A 22,759-nucleotide genomic window follows, 5' to 3' on the forward strand; every position below is an offset into this window, starting at 1 on the left:
AAATAAGTAATCTATATAACTGAGTATTAGAAAGTGATTTTTTTTTCTATTAAACACAAAGTAGGGATGGAGAGTGAAAAAAAAGGATGGGGAGTTATATAATTTTAAACTGGGTGATCGGGGTAGTTCTCATTTGAGCAAAGACATTAAGGTGTTGAGGAAACCGTAAGAATATATAGAAAAAAATATTCCAGGCAACATCTAGGCAAAATGCTAATGAAAACAAGGAACCCTGGCCACGTGGCTCAGTTGGTTGGAGTCTTATCCATACACCAAAGACTGAAGATTCAATTCCCAGTCAGGGCACTAACCTATGTTATGGGTTCAATCCCCTGTTGGGGTGTGTACAGGAGACAACCAATCTCTCCCCCCCCCCCCATAAATCCTCAGCTGAGGATTTACAAAAAAGAATGAACAAGAATATCAATGTAACTGAAGCCAAATGAGCACTGGTAGGAAACAGGTCAGAGAGATTAACAGTAATGGTAGGAGCAGGAAATGTGTTGAGCCATTTAAGCTTATGTAAGGGCACACACTTTTACTCAGAATAAGATGGGAAATTATTGGAGTGATATGATTAAATCATGGTTAAGAAGGATCACTTTGTCAGCTGCACTGAAAATGGATGGGAAAGGTGCTGACAGGAGAGCAGAGGCACAGAGGAGGCTAATGAAATATACTAAGATAAGGCTGATAATAGCTTATACCAGTGTGGTGCAGTAGAAACACTACAAAATAGTTAAATTCTGAATATATTTTGAAGGCAAAACCAAAAGGATTTCCTGACAAAACTGGATATGTGTTATGACAGAAAGGAACTGATAATTAACTAAAAGATAACAGAATGAACAACTGGAAGGAAGGAGTTGTCCTCAACTGAAATGGGGAAGAACATAGATGAAAAAAGACTTCCCCTTTAGACATGGGGGTTTGAAGCATGTATTAAGACATTCAAGTGGAAAAGATAAGTAAGCAGCTGAATATATCAACCTGGAATTCAGGGAACAGGTTTGGGGAAGAAAGGAATTAGAAACAACAGATACAGAACTATTGGGGGAAGTTTGTTATCAACAAGACTAGAGAAATGAAGTGATTTTCTAAAGCAGGGATGGGTCAAGAGAAAAATGGAAGAAATAACATCATGTTTGAATATTCATTGTAGTGCTCTACTAGGGGAAAATGCTGGTGATGCAGAAAAGACAGGAAAGAGTGAATAGGCCAGAGGGGATACATAATGGTGGCCAGAGCAAACATGGAGGCTGGGTCTTAGAAGATTGAACCGACCCTCTAGAGCAGTGATTTTCAACCATTGTGCTACAAGAATTTTTAAAACATGCAATACCTGACAATTTAGTCATGGGCACTGACCTCTTTTCTTGAAACTGTCAAATAAAAAAAAATGACAACAGCCAACACAACAATAGCTATCAACAATAGTCTGATATGAATGCCCTGTCTTGAATCTTGCATCTTACTGGTCACATTGTAAAACTAAGGTTACATCTAATTCGTTAATTCTTGGTACCAGAAATCCTTACATACAAGTACAGACACCTGATTTTTAAAAAAATCACTTTGGAACAAAAATGGTAGGTATTACTATTATTATTTTTATTGTTGTTGTAAATCAATCACAGTTATACTCCTTTTCTGTCAGATCAGCAAAAAATACATTTTTTGGTGTACTGCAGAATTTTAGTGATTAGTTTATGTGGGCCATGAGATGAAAAAGTTTGAAAAATCACTGATTTACAGTAACAAGAGAAAAGGATAGTATGTGTATAAGATACGAGTAAGTAAACAGAGACCAAGTTGGGGGCTTATAGAAATTCTCTTGTGATTGCCTTTATTTTTTGTCCATGAAACAAAATAAAAAATGAAGTCATCAGCTGGGAGAGAGAATAGGGGAGAGGTGTTTTGACGGTTTGGGGAAAGGTAAGTATAAAAGTGCCACTTAGGAGAGTGTGGATAAACCTGGATAAATCATATATTATGTCTACACAGCAACATTCAGAGGCCCGCTGAAAATCATGGTCATAAATTTAAAGACACATCAATCAGCATGATTTTGTTTGTCTACAATCACATTTATTTATGAGGCACAGAAGAAAAAATGTTGGATTTATTCAAGGTAAGGATTTTTATCAAGCAAGATCCATGAAGCAAGAGTTGAGGCTATACACAAGAAACTGATTATAAGACTGACTGTGGAATTTAACCAATTGTAAGGAAGGAAGAGAGGGCATGAAAGAGGTAATGATCATGAAAGGTAGCACAAACAGTGGATTGTTAAGTATAAATGGGGCTGAAGGATTGTTGGAGTTAGGAGACCAAAGGAAGTTAGCTAGAAAAATGAGAGATGTTGAGAAGAAAATAGAAGCTTGAATTAAAATTTGAGAATTGTTATAAATAAATGATTAAAACCATTGGAAGATATGACCCGATATAGAGGGGGAAAAAAGTTCAAGGAACTGAGAGACCAAGGTGTTGCAAGAATCACTTAAAAAGATATTAAAATTTCTAAGAATTAAGATGGAGAGCAATCATAAACCAGAAACCTACAACCTTTGGTATATGGGACAACACTCCAACTACCTGAGCCACCCAGTCAAGGCTAGGTGACATAATCTTTTTTAATCTTCACCCAAGCACATTTTTCATAGCTTTTTAAAGAAAGAGGAAGGGAGAGAAACATTGATGCAAGAGACAAGAATTGATTGGTTGCCTCCCACATGTGCCCATACCAGGGATCACATGCACCCAGACTAGGACCAAAACCCACAATCTAAGTATGTGCCCTGAGGGGGAATCAAACCTACAACCCTTTGGTTAAATACAATGCTCACAAACTGTCCAGGGCTGGTGATATTTCTTGACATGAAATTCAAAGTTGAAAATTTTTCGGGAGGAAGTAATAATAAAGATATAAAAGTGGAAATAAGGAAATAATGACATACAGCATTCCCCCTTATCCATGGATGATAGGTTTCAAGACCAGTGGATGTCTAAAACTGCAGAATGCTACATGTACTATATTTTTTCCTATACATATGTACCGATGACAAGACTTGATTTATAAATTAGGCATAGTAAGAAATTAAGCATAATAATAAAATAAAACAATTATAAAACATACTGTAATAAAAGTTATATAATGTGGTCTCTGTCAAAATATCTTATAGTACTCCACAGAAAAAGTTTGCTGACCCCTAATCTAGCACAGCACTAACTTAGTACCTAAATCTATCTTACCAACCCAAAATTCCTGTAAATATCTTGGAATACTCAAATCTCCATATATCAAGCAAACTCCATATAAGTATGTATAAGCACAGTATCTACCAGAAGCCATTGACAAAGAAGAAAATGAACCAAAAGTTAAAGATTCTAATTTTATTTTGCCTTAAACATCTCGCAATTCAGAGATAACTCACTTATTTCAATTTATCCCTTTCTGTCAGGAAAAGAAAAGGTATAAAATATTTTATACTTAAGGCTGCTACTACATCCCTGAGAATAGCAACTACTACTTTAAATGTAATAAACTTTTTAAATTCTTAAAATATCATTCAATCATGCCCCTGCCACTTACCCAAATAACAAAGAAATATTCCTACCATTTAAAATTAACCAATGTAAGGCACAACTACAGACTTCCAGCCAAGATGGAGCGTAGTAGACTACTGTGCCTCCTTGCACAACCAAAAGAAGAAACAACAATTTAAAGACAAAAAACAACCAGAGCTGACAGAAAACTGAACGGTATGGAAGTCTGACAACCAAGGAGTTAAGCAGAAACATCCATCCAGATTGGTAGGAGGGGAGGAAACAGGCAGCTGGGATGACAGAACTCCTGGCAAAGGGGTGGTGGAGGATCGGGTGGGAAAGGCAGCAGCTGGCAGACAGTGACACAGCAGCTGGTGGAGCCGGCAGTCCCACATTACGTGCGGATAACCTGGGAGGAACACCTGGGGAGCGAGACAGACCTCACAACCTGGGGTCCCAGCACAGGGAAATAAAGCCTCAAACCACTGATGGAATACACCTGTGGGGGTTGAGGCAGGCAGCAGGAGAAAATTCCCAGCCTCACAGGAGAGTTCGCTGGAGAGACCCACAGAGTCCTAGAATGTACACAAACCCCACCCATCCAGGAATCAGCACCAGAAGGGCCCACTTTGCTTGTGAGTAGCAAGGAAGTGACTGAAATCTGGCAGAGAGCAGAGCAACTGCCATTATTCCCTCTCGACCCTGTACAGTGTCACAAAGCAGCTACATGGGTTGCCCTGCCCTGATGAAACCTAAGGCTCTGCCCCGCACTACGTAACATGGATGTCAAGACAAAAAAAAAAAAAAAAAAAATGGCCCAAATGAAAGAACAAGATCAAGCTCCAGAACAAAACAAACTAAGCAATGAAGAGATAGCCACCTATCAGATGCACAGTTCAAAACACTGGTGATAAGGATGCTCACAGAATTGGTTGAATTTGGTTGCAAATTAATGAAAAAATGAAGGCTATGCTAAGTGAAATAAAGGAAATGTACAGGGAACCATAGTGATGGGAGGAACAGCTGGGACTCAAATCAATGCAGAAGGAAGAAAGAAACATCCAATCAGAAAAGAATGAAGAAAAGATCCAACAAAAATGAGGAGAGGCTTAGGACCTCCAGGACATCTTAAACATTCCAACATCCGAATTATAGGGGTACAGAAAGGGGAAGAGAAGAGCAACAAGTGGAAAACTTATTTGAACAATATAAAGGAGAACTTCCCCAATCTGGCAAAGGAAATAGACTTCCAGGAAGCTCAGAGAGTCCCAAAGAAGTTGGACCCAAGGAGGAACACACCAAGGCACATCATCATTACATTACCCAAGATTAAATGAAGGAGAGAATCCTAGAAGCAGCAAGAGAAAAGAAGACAGTTACCTACAAAGGAGTTTCCATAAGACTGGTCAGCTGATTTCTCAAAAGAGACCTACAGGCAAGAAGGGGCTGGAAAGAACTATTTCCAAGTCATGAAAGGCAAGGACCTACTTCCAAGATTGCTCTATCCAGTAAAGCTTTCATTTAGAAGGGAAGGGCAGATAAAGTGCTTTTCAGATAAGGTCAAGTTAAAGGAGTTATCATCACCAAGCCCTTATTATAGGAAATGTTAAAGGAATTTATCTAAGAAAAAGAAGATGATCAAAAATATGAACAGTAAAAATGACAGCAAACTCAGTTATTAACAACCACACCTAAAATAAAAGCAACTAGCAAACAACTACAACAGGAACAGCACCACAGAAAATGGAGATCACATGGAGAGTTAGCAAAAAGGGGAGTAGGAGAGAAGAGAGGGGAAAGGTACAGAGAATAAGCGGCATAAATGTTAGGTAGAAATAGACAGGTGGGAGGTTAAGAATAGTATAGGAAATGTATGAAGCCAAAAAATTTACATGTATGACCCATGGACATGAACTAAATGGGGGGGGGGGGGGGGACGACTCGGGGGGGGAATGTGGGTGGAAGTGGGTGTGCAGGGTGGAGGGAAATAAAGAGGGGAAAATGGGACAACTGTAATAGCATAATAAATAAAACATATTAAAAAAAAAGAAAATGCAAACTCTAAAGTAAATGGAGCTGAATAAATAAATAAATATAAAATTACCAACATAAAAAATTTTCCCTATTATCTTTGTTCTATAATCAATACATGGCACCATGATACTCTATGTATGACTCTTTCAGACCAGCAAGCAATTGTGTCATTAAATTATTATCCAGAGCAACTTACTGACACCCTATGAGATTTAAGAAAAAGGTAAAACCTTCCAAAAAACAGTGTCAAACTCCTATAAAATAGTTAGAAATACAAAAAATATGCTACATAGTGTTTTCATTTATACACTGAACTCCTTTATCTTATTATTATTTTTTTTTATTTTTTAAGAGAGGGGAAGGAAGAAAAGAACAGAGGAGAGAAACATCAATATGTGGCTGCCTCTCACGCACCCGCCAACTGGGGATCTGACCTGTAACCCAGGCATGTGCCCTGACAGGGAATTGAACCAGCGACCCTCTGGTTCATAGTCCAGCACTCAATCCATTGAGCCACACCAGCCAGGGCCAAAACTCCTTTAAAACTGTTAGTTTATCATAAAAAAATGCGTTATCTTGAAAAATACTGTGTGCTGATTTCTTAAACTAGGTTATTACCAAATCTACTCCTGTAGTATGTAACAACATTAATAAAAACCAATTTATATACATCATTTAGTTAACTGAGTAACTTAATTTTATTTCTAGGCAATTTAAGAAACTCACACTGTATGAGGCCAGGTGGGTACTTGAAATATTGGGGAACCATTTTATAAAGTATATGATAACAATATTGCTGGATACCTGAAACTATTACAGAATACCACCAAATGTGAACTGTAATTGAAAAACTAAAAAAAAATAAAAATAAAGAAACTCACGCTGTCTTCCACATCTCCAGTCTTCCAGCCTTTCAACAGCATTTTAGACACAGGTATCTGGAGTTCATTTTCTAGAATCTGTTTAATTTCTCCTGTATAAATAAGAAGATAACGAATATTACTAACAAAATAATGCAATCTGAGCTCCTTTTTTCTTTCTTTCTACCATTCTCAACAACATGGATGGAACTAGAGAGCATTATGCTAAGTAAAATGAGCCAGGTGGTGAAAGGCAAATACCACACGATTTCACCTATAAGTGGAATCTAATCAACAAAACAAACAAGCAAGCAAAATATAACCAGAGACATTGAAATAAAGAACAAACTGATAGTAACCGGGGGGGAGGGGGAGAGAGATAATTGGGGAAATAGGGGAAGGTCCACCAAGAAACATGTATAAAGCACACATGGACAAAGCCAAAGATGGGTAGGCTCAAGGGTGGGAGGCGGGGATGGGTGGGGCAGGGGTCCATGGTGGGGTGAAAATGGACACAACTGTATTTGAACCACAATTAAAAAAAAAGAGAAGAGAAAGAAAAAGTAAAAATTTGATAATAGATAGTCAAAAGTTAATTAAATTAAAAGTTTTTATTAAAAATAAAATAAAAATAAAAATAAAATAAAATAAAATAAAAAATGTAACCAACATTTGTTCACATCCTGGGCTAGCATTCATATTAGACATATGGTACGCAAGTCAATGACATTTGTCTGATGAGTTAATAACAAAAATTGCAATAGTCCAAATTTCAAATCTTGATCAAACAGCATGTTCATTCCCCTTTGAAGAACTCAGGCTTCAACATTAGTTATGACAAAAGACTCCACAATTAATTAATTAATTAGGTAGTTACTTAATTACATAGCTTTTTTTTAAAGAAACAGATATCAGTGATTGGGGTTTGAAGAGAAATGATCTATTTTAAACCAATCAATTGACAACACATATATGCTCAGAACATGGAAGGAGTAGCAACTAAAGTATAAAACCTGAGTCATCATAGAATAGGGAAAGAAGACTTTGGAATGAAGACTTAGATTGAAGTCTCATCTTGAAGAAATCTGAAAACTTGTCTGTTCTTAGTTTTTACATCTATAAAATGTGAAATAATTATGCCTATCTTCTCTAAGTCTGGGATCCAAGGATGAAAGGAAATAGCATCAATAAAAGTAGCTGAAAACAAAAGAGCCAATAATCTAGAACACAATGTAAATTGTGTTAAAGATAAAAGCAACAGAATTTCAGAAAGTAAAAAGGAAACATGTTGTTGGATCAAACACAGAAAGCTCTGTGAGAGAGATGAGACTTAAATCCAGGTTGAAGAAAAACTACCGTATTTTTAGGACTATACAATGCACCGGACCATAAGATGCACCTAGGTTTTAGAGGTGGAAAACAGGGGAAAAATTTTTGAAGCAAAAAATGTGGTAAAATATTTAATACCCTGTGACCCCGCTCCACTGCCGCCCCTCCCCACAGCAAGCCAGATAAGCTACATTCAGACTACATTAAGACACCCCCCCTTTTCCTCCCAAATTTGGGGGGGAGTGCATCGTATAGTCAGAAAAAATATGGCAAATTTAAACCAAGCTTGATTTACAACTGGATTGTGAAGAAGAGATAAACCAAAGACAAGGATATTCTATTTTGTAAAGACAAAAGACTGAAAGATATAAAGGCAAAAATAAACATGCTGCTAATGAGAAACAGTGAGGAATCACAATTTGCCCAGTGCTCCACAAATTAATTTTCAGGAACCAAGTCTATTTATAAACCAACCAGCTAGTTTCTGTTACTAAAGTTATTAAACAGGTGTTGAATCAAAATGTACAAATATTTCATTTATCTTTTATTAAGTTAGTGCCAGTCTATAATTTTAGGTTAAAACATAATTCAATTCAAATTATAATAAATGATTAAATACTAAAAAAAATGATTGTTATGTATTAAAAGAGAAAAATAATTCCACAATGATAAAGTAATAGGAGGAAAGAAAAAGCTTATGTTATATAAGCTCTATGGAAACACAGCAGGTGCCTAAGTAAGCAATGCCACAATCAAATCCTTCATGGACTTAGAGACAGTTTTGTATGGTCTTAAAGAAAATTCCTATCTGGGCACTTGGGATAGTGATTAAACATCATATAAATAAATATGGTTCAATATCTTAGAAACATAAAATTTATCACCTTTAATGTTCAAATATGTCACTGTTGACAAAGGATTGTTCTGTTTATAAAATGGTACAAAGGTGAGCCATACATTTTATATCAAATACATATAAATATGTTGCCTTTTTGCTTGTGGCTAAAGTAGCTATTTCTAGATCTGTGCTTGTTTAGAATGGGGCTTAAGCTCTTGCAAGTCTTCCCATTGTTTTCCTCTTAGACACCTCTGTTCACCTGATACCGCCCACTTAGACTCTAGGAGACACTCGTAGCAACGATAGCCTAAAAGAAGTCTCTTAAAGGATAAACAAAAAAGATTTTAAGTAAAAGTCTCATTACTCTTTGCAGCAAGTTTTGGTAAAACAAATAGTCTTTTGTTCCACAGTTAGAGAGAAATAGAAAACAAAACCAGAATCATGACAGCCACCAGAACTTCTCATATTTTAAAGTCTTCTCTATTGGTCTCAATTTCTTCTTCTGTACAGTGAGTGGGGATAACTACAGTACCAGCAATTCATTGGGTTGCTATATCAAATGACATAAGGCATGGAAATATTTTGTATTAGTATGTGTTTAGTACATATAAGGGACTCAAAAAAATGGGTATTTTGAGTTGTACTGATTAATACATATTGATTAAGGTAATAGCACTGTAACTGTCCAGTACAGGTTCTTAATAGACAGTAGTAATTGTACCAAGGATATCCAAAATAATCTGGGGCAGTTAAGTGCTAGAATGCAGCAAGTTTCAGAGCCAGTATCCGTATCTGGATCTTCCTGACTCCAAAGATCTTAACATAAGACAGCACACCCACTATAGTAGCCTCATATGTTACTTGGTGAATTGTGAAGATATGCTGATGTCATCAAGAATAGTCCATTGAATTTGCAAATTATTTATCTGGTATAGGATTAACATGCAAAATATATAAAGAACTCATACAACTCAATAGCAAAAGCACTAAATAATTTTAAAATGGGCAAAGGACCTGCCCACATTTTCCTAAATATATACAAATGGCCATCATCAGTGAGTCAAGAGATAACAAATGCTGAGAAGGATGTGGAGAAAAGGGAATCCTTTATGCACTGTTGAGATTGTAAATTGGCATAGCCACTATGGAAAACACTATGGAGGATTCTCAAAAAAATAAAAATAGAACTACCATATGATGTAGCAATTCCACTTCTGGGAATATATCTGAAGGAAACAAAAACACTAGGTCAAAGCGCCCCCAGGCTCATAGCAGCATTATCTACAATAGCCAAAATAACCTAAGTGTCTATCAATAGATGAATAAGAATTGGTATATAATAAGAATATATGAATGGACCTTGCAGGCATTAAGCTAAATGAAAGAAGTAAACAGAGAAAGACAAACACTGTTCATCTCACTTAACATGGAATCTCAAAAAAAGACATAAGATTTGTGGTAACCAGAGCAGGAAGTGGGGGGGTAAAGAAATTGGATGAAGGTGGTCAAAAGGTACAAACTTCTAGCTATAAGGTAAGTACTGGGGATGTACAATATTACACAATGACTATGGTTACACTGCTATGTGGTATATTTAAAAGCTGTTAAGAGAGTAAACCCTAAGAGTTCTCATCACAGGAAATTAAAAAAACCTTTTTTTTTCCTTTTTTGTATCTCTATATGATGTGTATCTCTATGTGATATTAGATATTAACTAAACTGATTGTGGTAATTTCACAATACATGTAAGTCAAGTCATTACCCTGTACACCTTTAAACTTATACAAGGCTATATAATAATACCTCAATGAAACCAGGGAAAATTTTAAAAACATACTGAATCTAATAGCATACTTTTTAGAAAACCATTGAGTATGATTTACATATAATAAATTCACTTATGAGTTTTGACATAAACACCATTGTAACCATCACCACAATCAAAATGAAAAACATTTCCTGTAACACAAAAAGTTTGCTCACGCATTTTTGGAAAAAAAAGCTAACCACACCCCAAGTTCTGATCTTCCTTCTTACTCTTAAATTGTTTTGTCTGTTCTCTTTTATGTTTGGGTTCTTTTGCTCTGCATGTCTTTTAAGATTCATCCATGTCATTCTGTATACCAATAAACAGTTCCTTTTCATTGCTTAGCAGTACTCCACTATAGCGCAGTAGGCAGCTGAAATGGCTTCCTATGTTCCCCACCTCACGGTATTCACGACATTTGCAATCCCCTCCCCCTTGAGCGTGGGCTATACCAGGGTAATTTTAACAAACAGAATACAATAATGGTGATGAGGTGTCACTTCTGAGAATACAAAACACTGACTTCCACTTTACTAGACTGTGATTTCCATCTTGTTAGCATATCCTCTATTGCTCCCTTACTTGCTCATTCTGATGATGCCAGCTGCCTTGCTGTGAACTGCTCTATGGAGAGGCAAACATAACAAGGAACTAAAAGCAGTATTCAAGAGTGAGTGAATAAATCAGGCTCCCAGTTAAACAGCCCACATGGTAATGGATCCTAGGCAATCACATCAGAGATCCCCAAAGTGGATCCTTCTTCAGTTGAGCCTTGAGACAATTTTGACTGCAGCCCATTAGAAACCAGTTAAGCCATGCCTAGATTCCTGACTTACATATGAACTGTGGGTAACAAATGTTTTCTTAAAAGCACTAAGTTTTAAGTAATTTGTTACAAAAAATAACTAATACATATGGTTACAGCACAATTTATCAATTTTACCAGTTGATGAACAACTAGTTTGTTACTGTTTTTCCCTATTGTAAACAAATAAGCTCCAATTAACTTTATTAAATAAAACTTTTCATAAATATTGCAATGTATGTGATTTCAATTGAGTAAATACCTAAGAATGGAATTGCTAGATTGTAAATGTATGATAATTTTATAAAAAACTGCCAAACTTTCTTTGCTATGTTTATTATACTTTAATAAACTAATGTGTTCACATTGGATTATAGTACAATACTATCATTCTATGTTATTATTTTTGAAACTTAATAAAATCAAATATACAGTAATTGAGAATTCACTCTTTTCTTTTTTTTTAATTGTTGTTCAATTACAGTTGTGCCCAAACTTTTTTCCAAAGTGATGGCACCATATTGCATTCCACCAAAGTTCCCGTTGCTCCATATCACTACCAAGAAGCAGAATTTTCTGTCCTTTAATTTTAGCCATTTCGGTGGGTATGAAGCAGTTTCTCATTGTGGTTTCAATCTGTATTCCTTGATGATTAATAACTAATGACACTGAGCATCTTTTCATGCACTTGCTGGCTATCTGCGTATCTTTTATAAAGTGCTGAATAGACAAACATGTCATGAGAAGGCCTTGCATTTTTCTTGATCTTAGGGGGGAAGTATTTTTAGTCTTTAATTATAAAGTATTATATTAGTTGTATGTTCTTTGGCAGTTTGTTTTGTCAGGTTGACAAATCTATTCTTACGTTGCTGCAAGTTTAAGTTAAAAACAAGAAACAAGCCCTGGCTGGCATAGCTCAGTGGACTGAGCGCGGGCTGGGAACCAAAGTGTCCCAGGTTCGATTCCCAGCCAGGGTACATTCCTGGGTTGCAGGCCGTAACCCCCAGCAACCGCACATTGATATTTCTCTCTCTCTCTCTCTATCCCCCTCCCTTCCCTCCCTAAAAATAAATAAATAAAATCTTAAAAAAAAAAAAAACATGATATATCTGTCTTGTTCCTGATCTTTGAGGAAAAGCTTTTAGTTTTTGCCCGTTGAGTATGATGTTGGCTGTAGGTTTCTTGTACATGGCCTTTATTATGTTGAGGTATGTTTCCTCTGTACTTTATCAAGTTAAAAAGCTTCTGCATGGCTAAAGAAAACATCAGCAAAATGAAAAGGGAATCAACAATATGGGAAAACATATTTGCCAATGATACCTCAGACTAGGGTTTGATTTCTTTTTTTTTTTTTTTTAAGATTTTATTTATTTATTTTTAGAGAGGGAAGGGAGGGAGATAGAGAGAGAGAGAGAGAACATCAATGTGCGGTTGCTGGGGGTTCTGGCCTGCAACCCAGGAATGTACCTTGAATGCGAATCAAACCTGGGACACTTTGGTTCCCAGCCCGCGCTCAATCCACTGAGCTACGCCAGCCAGGGCTTGATTTCTAAAATATACAAAGAACTCATATGATTCCACACCAGGAAGACAGACAATCCAATTAAAAAATGAGCAAAGGACCTGAACAGACACTTCTCCAAGGAGGACATACAGAGGGTCCATACACACATGAAAGAATGCTCGGCATCATAGCCATCAGAGAGATGCAAATTATTACCACCAAATGAGATAACCACCTCACACCAATTGGAATGGCCATCATGAATAAATCAACAAACAACAAGTGTTGGAGAGGATGTGGAAAAACGGGAACCCTAGTGCACTGTTGATGGGAATGCAGACTGGTGCAGCCACTGTGGGAAACAGTATGGAATTTTCTCAAAAAATTTAAGATAAAACTACCTTTTGATCCAATGATCCCACTGCTGCGACTATATCCTAAGGAATCCTAAAACACCAATTCAAAAGAACCTATGCACCCCAATGTTCATAATAGCATTGTTTACAATAGCCAAGTGCTAGAAACAGCTTAAGTGCCCATCAGTAAATGAGTGGATAAAAAAATGTGGTACATTTCTACAATGGAAAACTACACAACAGAAAGAAAAAAATCCTACCCTTCACAACAGCATGGATAGAACTGGAGAGCATTATGCTAAGTGAAATAAGACCGGCAGTGAAAGACAAATACCATATGATCATACCTATAAGTAGAATCTAATAAATGAAACACACAAACAAGCAGAAGAGAAAAAGAGACATGGTATAAGGAACAAACTGACAGTGACCAGTGGAGAGGGGGGAGAGGGATAACAGAGGAAAGAAGGGGAAGGGGCTAGTCAAAGAACAAGTATAAAAGACCCATGGTAATGGACAATAGGATGTGAATTGATTGAGGGAGCAGGTGGTGGGCAAAGCAGGGGAGAGCAATGGTGTTAAATATTGTCCAATGCTTTTTCCTCCACCTATTGAAATGATCAGAGAAATTTTTTAAAAAATTTTTATTTATTTATCTTTAGAGGGGAAGGGAAGGAGAGAGGGAGAGAAATATCAATGTATGGTTGCCTCTCGTGCGTCCCCCACTGTGAACTGGCCCACAACCCAGGCATGTGCCCTGACTGGGAATCGAACCACGATCCTTTGGTTCACAGGCCCACACTCAATCCACTGAGCTACACCAGCCAGGGCTGATCAGAGAAGTTTTTTCATTTGCTGTATTAATATGGTGAATTATAATAATGAATTTCAAGCTGTTACAGAAGTCCTGCATTCTTGAATAATGCCCACTTGACCATGACATTACAATATACATAAGTATTTTATTATATTGTACTAAATACAGTTTGCAAATATTTCTGCCTCTATGGTTATAAGAAATACCGATCTATACTTTTCTTTACCTGTAATGTCTTTGTCTGGTTTTGGTATTACAGGTAAGGTATTACCTGCAATGGCTTTGTCTGGTTTTGGTATGCTGGTTTCATAAAATGAATTAGAAAATATTTCACATTTCTCTATTTGTTAATGATTGCTAATATATCTTGCTTAAATATTATATAGACTTTACCTGTGGAGTCATCTGAGCTTGGCTTTTCTTATGGGGAGGTTTTGACTGTCGATTCTTATACAAGATTATGTAAGTTTCAGGTGTATAACGCAGTGGTTAGACCTTTATATAATTTACAAAGTGATCCCCTCAATAGGTCTAGTACCATATCTGACACCATACATTGTTATTACAATATTATTGACTATATCCCCCATGCTGTCCTTTACATCTCCATGACTGTTTTTAAAACTGGCAATTTGCACATCTTAATTCCTTCCTTTTATTAAGCCATGCCCCCTCACTGCTCACCCATCTAGCAACCGTCAAAATGTTTTCTGTACCTATGCATTTGTTTCTATTTTGTTTGTTCATTTACTTTGGTTTTTAAGTGAAATAATATGGCATTTTATGGTTTTTCTCTATCTGACTCATTTCACTTAGCATAGTACCCTCTAGGTCCATCCATGTTGTTGTAGATGGCAAGCTCCATTCTTTTTTATGGCTGAGTAATATTCCATTGTATATATGTACCATCTCTTCTTTATCCATTTTTCCATCAATAAACACTTAAGTTGTTTCCGTATCTTAGCCACTGTAAACAATGGTCCAGTGAACATATAGATGCATATATCCTTTCAATTAGTGTTTTGAGTTTCTTTGGAAAAATATCCAGAAGTGGAATTGCTGAATCCTCTTTGTCTCTTAAAACAAAATAACCTTTGTTTTAAAGTCTATTTTGTCTGGTGTAAGTATTGCTACCTCAGAAGAAGTATTGCTTCTTTTTTGTTTCCATTTTCACGAAATATCTTTCCTATTCCTCTACTTTGGGCCTGTGTGTATCTTCCTATCTCAAGTGGGTCTCTTGTAGGTAGCATACGTATGGGTCTTGTTTAGTTATTAATTCATCCACCTTATCTTTTGATTGGAGCATTTAATCCATTTACATTTGTGTGTGATGAAATGAACACTACCCATAAAGAATTTCTGCTTCATACTGAAGTACAGCGGTAGTCTTGAGGAAAAGCATTTGTTTGCACTATGAGATGAACTGGTTTTTTCACACAGCACAATTTTTACTTGAACAAATTACTGTACACTCTATTATTCAGACTTGGTATTTTCTCAAACATAAACAAAGCCTGTCAATCCAAAGAAAACAACTGACATTTTTTTCAATAATAGAATAGGTCTTGAAACTAAAATCCAAATTTTAAAAATTTTGTATATGCCACTATGAGCCTGATAACGTCCCGAAACTTACAATATTTTTCTATGAGATCAGCGATGATATTAACAAATGTGATTTATCGATATTATAAAATGTAATGTGTCAACATTTGGTTGATCTTTATAACAAAGTGAACCAATAGTTTCCAAATGGCAATTTCATGATATTACAAAATCATGCACTTAAAGTAAAGGTATTTATTCCACAGGATTTTAAAATAGCAGAATGGTAAATTTTCATTGATGTGGTTTCAGATTTCACTTTGTTACTAACCTTTAACAAACTACCACTAGCCAAATTTTGTTTCAGTATCAAATAAAACCATAAGAATATTATCTGAAAAGGCTATTAAAATACTTCTCCCTTCTATAATTATATATCAGTTCGTGGCCACATTTTCCTAAAATATTTCAACAGAAGTAACACATTACAACAGAAAAAATGGAGAAGCAAATATAACAATCCAACAGTCTTCTACATAGAAACTGAAGAATTAGCAAAAATGTGAAAAAATGCTCTTTTTCTAAGTATTTTTTATTTTTGAAAACTAATTAGCACCCTGACTGAGTGACTCAGTTGGTTTCATTGCTGTCCCATACACCAGAGAGTTGCAGGTTTGATTCCCAGTCAGGGTACATACCTAGGTTGTGGGTTCAATTCCCAGATGGGACACATGCAGGAGGCAGCCGATCGATGTTTTTCACATCGATGTCTGTCTCTCTGTCTCTCTGTCTCTATCTCTCTCTCTAAAACATCAATAAATAAAAATTTTTTAAAAAACTTTCACTAAGAATCTTACTCATGTTAACATGTAATGGGTTCATTAATGTTATCTATTAATACATACTTAAATTTCCCAGTTTTAGTTACTAATAAAAATATTTCTCTGGAGCTGCTAATAATTGTCCCACATGTTCAACAAAATTTCTTTCCTCTGGGTAAAGAAATTTAATAGCTTCTTATCCATACCTATGAGCTCAAGAAATTGTTTGGCTTACCCTATGATGTACAGAGTACTATTCAAAGATTTGAAGGGAGCACATACCAGATTTCTGGATTTTTTCCTCTATGTAGCTCTCTCTTCTCTATTTCTCCACCCTATACAGTCCAGTCATTTCAGCTTCATGGATCTCCTACTTTTTTTCAACTCAGCAAAACTGTTAGGCTCTGCTTGGGTTCCCTATCCCTGAAGGGTGGTACAGAAATTCCCTCCAGGCATAAAGTAGAAGAGACTACAGAGCTTATCTTGTCTGTTTCTCTTTCCTCATGTATCACAGGCCTCCTATGCTGCTTGATGTCCAATACCTAAACACAATTGTTTCAGATATTTGGCCCAGTTTTCTAGGTCCTAATACAGGTTGCATGCCAGTTTTTCCTTTGAGGGCAGAAACAATTTTTTTTAATTTTTTATTTCTCATACAAAGTTATTACAAGAATCCAAATTTTCCCCCTAGTTTAAACAGTTCAGAAAAACTAAGCAAAGATGTAGCTCACAAAAGCACATTACACCACTATCAGGCATATTACTTCTATTTTACATGGTAAGGCTTACCTTTAACATTGGAAATTGTTGTTTTACATTCACATGGTTTTATATCCCCATGAACTATAAATTATTATACCTAACAATTTATTTTGTAGTTCTATATCAAGATTTCAAATATTGCTGAATATATAATAAATGTCTTCACTTTTTTTGTTTTTAACAGCAACTTTCTAGTTTTTAGTGACAAGAAACTTGAAGGAAGGAAGGAAGGAAGGAAGGAAGGAAGGAAGGAAGGGAGGGAGGGAGGGAGGGAGGGAGGGAGGGAGGGAGGGAGGGAGGGAGGGAGGGAGGGAAACCAGCCTACGTCAAACCTTAGTCAGCAATTACTGTAAACAGATTTTGACCTGCTCAACAAAGAAATAATTGACAAAAGGTCATTCTGTTTACTCTGTTACACTCCAATAAATTGAAAACAGATTTATAAATACTTCATCTGCAATTATTGCCTGAGAAAAATAATTTTATGTAGTTGTTTTTATTTTCCTTCAGATTCCCAGGTTGTAATATATCCATTGTCTATAGATTTCACTACCTTCTTTCAAGATTATGTGGAAGGAATTCATGATGTAAATTTATAGTACCAAACCTTTATAAATTTGTAGAAAACAACGAAACATTGGGAGGATGTAAAAAAAGATTCTATACTGGGGGTGTACTAATAATTTTCCAGCAGAATACAGGACACTGTAGCAATGTTAAGATCACCAGAATGATTAAAAAAAAAAGCCTTATGTCAGTTCTGTCACTACGTGACAGTTACTGAGCCAAATTATAGGCCCTCTCTAGCCTCAAATCCACACTGACTTTTTTTACAAAAAATAAGAATACATTTCACATTAATGCTACCTATTACCATTACTTTAATTTAAAAAATGCCAACACAAGGTGGTACCACAAGGTTAAAACTGTCTCCAAACGAAAAATGAAACACCCTATCTTAGTAGACACAAAAAAAGAAATCAAATCTGCCCCCTACAAGAAACAATGAACAAAAAATGTCATGTGGATTTTTAGCAAATTCTCAAAAACAAATTTCCTCCCCCTTCTTTCAAATTAACATTTTTTCATGTTAGAACTCTTTTACTGCCTCTATTCATTTCCTCATTTTAAACATTTTAGCCACCAGCTCTTATAAATACTTGTTTCAACTATGAAAGCTATTCTTTTGAGAAAAAGATCAGATTTTGTACCAGAAGAGGCATATTAGATTTTCAGGGCTAAAAAAGCACCCATCTAAGAGGATGTTTAAAACTCCTTTGGGAAATGATTTACCCAAGAACAAAGTAGTGACTTAATGGAATTGGTGATACTCGGCTTCACAAGCAACTGAGCACACCAGTCAGGCCTGGACACAAGTCCTTTACAAAGTGAATGTTTTGCAAATATTTTCTCCCAGTCTTCAGCTTATCTTTCCATTTTCTTAAGAATGTATTTCAGACAGCAGTGTATAATTTTAACGAAGTTCAATATTTTAATTTTTCTTTCATGATTTGTGTTTTTTGTGTCCTATCTGGGGAAAAAAAAAAAAAAACTTTGCTTAAGCCAAACTCAAAGATTTTCCATCATAGCCCTTGCTGGTGTAGCTCAGTGGATTGAGTGCGGGCTTGTAAACCAAGTAGTTGCTAGTTTGATTCCCAGTCAGGGCACATACCTGGGTTGCGGGCCAGGTCCCCAGTTATGGGAATGTGAGGGCCAACCACACATTGATCTTTCTCTTCCTCTATTTCTCCTTCCCTTCCCCTCTCTCTAAAAAATAAATAAATAAAATCTTTAAAAAAAATCACTCCTCAAAATTTTTTAAAAAATTTTGTCATAAATTTTATAGTTTTAGCTCTTACATGTAGGTTTGTGAATTATTTGAAATTAATTTTTGTATATGGTATAAGGGTTAAGGTTCTTCTTCTTCAAGGTTAATATATGTATGTGGCATTTGGATATCCAATTGTGCTGGCTCCATCTGTTGAAAAGAATATCTATTCCAAACTGATTAACCAGGTATAGTAAGTCCATTTCTAGACACTCTATCTGTGCTAATGACCTATTTGTCTATCTCTGTCGCCAATACTATATTATCATGATTACTGCCTTAAAAATCAGTCTTAACATTAGGTGGTATAGTTATTTCTAAGAATTATTTTGTTTTTTTTTTAAAGGGCTTATTTATTTATGTTTAGAGAGGGGGAGGGAGGAAGAAAGACAGGGAAAGAAACAATGTGTGCTTACCTGTCAAGTACCTCCCACTGGGAACATGGCCTGCAACCCAGGCATGTGCACTGACTGGGAATCAAACCAGTGACCCTTTGGTTCAAAGTCTGGGGCTCAATCCACTGAGCCACACCAGCCTGGGCCTCTCTAGAAATTATTTTGAACATTCTACACCACTTCCATTTTAAGATAAATGAGAGTAAACTTCTCAATATCTTCTTTTAAAAAGCTGAAATTTTTATCAAAATTGCACTGATTCTATAGATCAGTGTGAAGAAAAAAAGGACATTCTAACAACAGTGAGTTGTGCCATTCGTGAACATGATATATCTTTCCATTTATTTATGTCTTTAATTTTTCTGAGAAATGCTTTACAGTTGCAGTATAAGGCCTTGCATATTTTTTGCTAAATTTACTCCTTTGGTAAAAAGATATTTTGTAAAATTTTAGTTTTTAATTATGTGTTACTAGTATAAAAATATAATTGATTTTTGTACACTGACTTTCTATCTTTTGACCATGCTAAATTCAATTATTAGTTCTAGTAACCTAAATTCTTTGGGGTTTTCTATGTAGATTATTGTATCTTTTTGAATGAAATATTTTAAATTTTTTTCTACTAATAATTCTTCCTGAAATTTTACTTCTTTTTATTGCTTTATTGCATTGCCTAGGACCTCCAGTGGAATGCTGAATAGAAGGGGCAGGAAGGAACATCCTGCCTTGTTTTCTATCTCAGGGACAAAGCACTCATACTTTCATTAAGTATGCTAGGTGTTGAATTTTTGTAAATGACCTTTATTAGTAGTTGTGCAGTCTGCCTTTTATTCATAATTTTGGGGAATTTTTTTCAAATGGATATTGAATTCTGTTAAATGCTTTTTCTTTATCTACTGAGATAATCATGTTTTTTTTTCGTTTTTAGTTGTTTGATAAGGTACATGAAATTTTTTTCAATCACAGGAATGACATGATTATATTTGTATTCTTGAAAGATCAGTTATCATAAGTTACAATTTATTCTTTAGCAATTGGTTATATCTATATCTCTTACTAGATATAACTGATATATCTAGTTCTATGTAAGTTCTATGAAAACAAATACCACGCCTGTTTTTGTCTCCATTGTGTATATGAGACTGGATAAGAGTACAAAATATTTAATGAGTGAATAAACAAATGTGTAAGCAAATGCAAGGAGAGCTGAAGCACTATGAAGAATCAGCAAGCAGAGAGCAAGACTAGAGGTAGGGAAAATAATTAAGAAGCTATCAGATTGAGAGTTGGTATTTCCACAACTGAACAGAGTTCAGGGGCAAATGATCTAATCTAATTAGGGAAGAAAAAAACGTCAAACAAAAATCTCCAATTTTTTACATACATAAGAATCCTAGAGAAACTTGGGTTGATGTTACTCCATATCAGGGTCTGAATTATTGTTACGGCCACCTCAGAAATGAAAGCCAAGAAATTTGTTCTACTTTTTCTGGGTGATCACATACCCTTAAATTAACCTATGATCTTCATATCTTTGGACTGAGAATTTTAAAAGTATAGCTAAGACTCCTTGGTCTTCTCCAAATTAGAATCTATTTTCCAAGCTTATAAAGGGGTTTCCAAACCAAATCTGTGTGTGGGTTAGTCTCATATTCTATAGTGGCATAAATAACTGCAAGAAGAAAGATGGTCAGGAGAGGTGTTGGGAATTGCCCTGCCTGGTTTCAGGAGCTGTAACCACCCCCATGGCTAAGGCTGAGTGAGTGACCATTGGGCCATAAGCCACTAAGGAGACAAAGCTTATCTCCCTGGCAGGGGTGCTGCCTCTGCCTCTTTTACTTCACCCTGCCTGGCCCCCAGTGCATGATCAGTTAGCCAGTGACGGGTAAGATTCCTCAAGGGAGGGATGACCTAAGACAGGCACGATCATGAGGGCCCCCAGGGAAGGACTTAGGGGCTACAGAAAAGGGGTGATGGACCCTCGCCTCTCAGCTTTGATATGGCCTGAGTCCTCATTCTGTCTTCGAGAAGTCTCCTAATCTCTTGGCTGCCTTACTTCCACTGCCTGACTTAAGCCTGAAACAATGCTGGAAAGGGCAGGTTCCACAGGGTGATCAGGCCTAAGAAAGAAACCTGCTTTGTTTAGAATGCTCTCAATTAAATGATAAGGGTCCAAGCAGGAAATGAGTTTGTTCCCCAAAGTTTTATGGCCATTTAACTATCTGAACCTGACTCAAAACAGGCCCTCAGAGTTCTTTGTATGTTATCTATTGTTTGATCCTTATTGCCTGATAATGATTAATGAGCTTTATGTATACACCCTGTATCCCTATGCAAATTGAATCCAATAAAAGCATCTCAAGGGTTGGCAGGGTGCTCTCCTCTTGAGAGGGTGGCCGAGGCGCTCCAAGGCTTGCTCTTCGCTTCAGAGAGAAGTTGCGTCGACCCTTTTCCTCCACAGGACTTGGTCGTCCATGTGAATTTATTTCATCTCCTCCATAACGCCTCGGACACTGCTGGCTGGTGTCCGAGTCAGAGAGGAGTGGAAAAGATCAGCTCAAAAGTACATTAACTGCATATTCCTACTAATTTCTAGACTCTAGACTTCAGCCCACTAAGAGGGCAAACAAACTGGCCTTAGACAGGTTAGCAGAATGGTAGAACTAATCAGCAAATAAAGCCATACAAAAACTAGGCTGTAGGAAAGAAATTCCTCAGCAAGAAAACATTGCAAACTAAAACAGAGGAAAAAAGAAAAAAAAAGAAAACAGAGGAAAGAGAAAAGATACTTTTTAACTCTAAAGGTTTTAGGGTTAGACTAGTGCTCATCCCATTATTCGATAAGTGTATTCACCAAATATTTACTTAATACCTACTATTTCCAAGCACCAAGCACAATATAAAAATAAGAAGAAATTATGTCCATCTTAAAGAAAATCAGTGTCACAGGAAGCTAAACTTGTTAAGAAACCATGAAACAATTACTACACAAAGATGTATAAAGTACATAGAGAGAGCAGAGGGCACAAAGTAACTCCAATCACATCTGTGAGAATCTGAAACATCATGAAAATTAGTTTCAAAAACAAATGCAGGTTACACTAACAGAAAAAGAAGAGGACAGGCCAACTGTGCTTTCTCAACCCAAGGTGGGCACTAATACAAGTGTCACATTGTACATGCAGCACTGGCACCCTAAAATGAATCATGGCTCTAACATGAAAAAGCAGCTGAAAGTCATGCTTCAGAAAAAAACAACTGTAACAGCAAGCAGCTTCTATAGTATGCATTTTTGCCACTTTTATTAAAAGGTAATTGATATATGGGGGAGGAAGTGGGTTCACAGTTGTAATACAAATAGTACAAGAATAAACTGTTTCACGTACTCACCACTGTCGACCTACTTTTGTCCCACCCTGTATAACACTGTATTAGTACAAGGCATACTACATGATTGAATATATGTATATATTGTGAAATAATTACCACAATGAGTTTAGTTAACATCACCT

At 36.2% G+C, this 22,759-nt stretch overlaps 1 protein-coding gene and 1 long non-coding RNA gene across 3 annotated transcripts in view; one reads left to right on the plus strand and one right to left on the minus strand.

The window, feature by feature from the left end:
- LOC114496088 (FAS-associated factor 1) overlaps nt 1–22,759 on the minus strand; it is a 380,509-nt gene that overhangs the window by 222,881 nt on the left and 134,869 nt on the right. For both annotated transcript variants that reach the window (XM_028511353.2, XM_028511352.2), the window contains one exon: nt 6,462–6,553. In XM_028511353.2, the coding sequence (XP_028367154.2) occupies nt 6,462–6,553 (92 nt within the window). The remainder of the gene's footprint in view (nt 1–6,461; nt 6,554–22,759) is intronic.
- On the plus strand, nt 19,369–22,031 carry LOC118500620. Its single transcript, XR_004903194.1, has 2 exons — nt 19,369–20,946; nt 21,788–22,031. It is a non-coding gene; the product is annotated as an uncharacterized LOC118500620 (long non-coding RNA).

This window comes from Phyllostomus discolor, chromosome 5 (assembly GCF_004126475.2).
Source record: "Phyllostomus discolor isolate MPI-MPIP mPhyDis1 chromosome 5, mPhyDis1.pri.v3, whole genome shotgun sequence".
NCBI classification, from domain to species: domain Eukaryota; kingdom Metazoa; phylum Chordata; class Mammalia; order Chiroptera; family Phyllostomidae; genus Phyllostomus; species Phyllostomus discolor.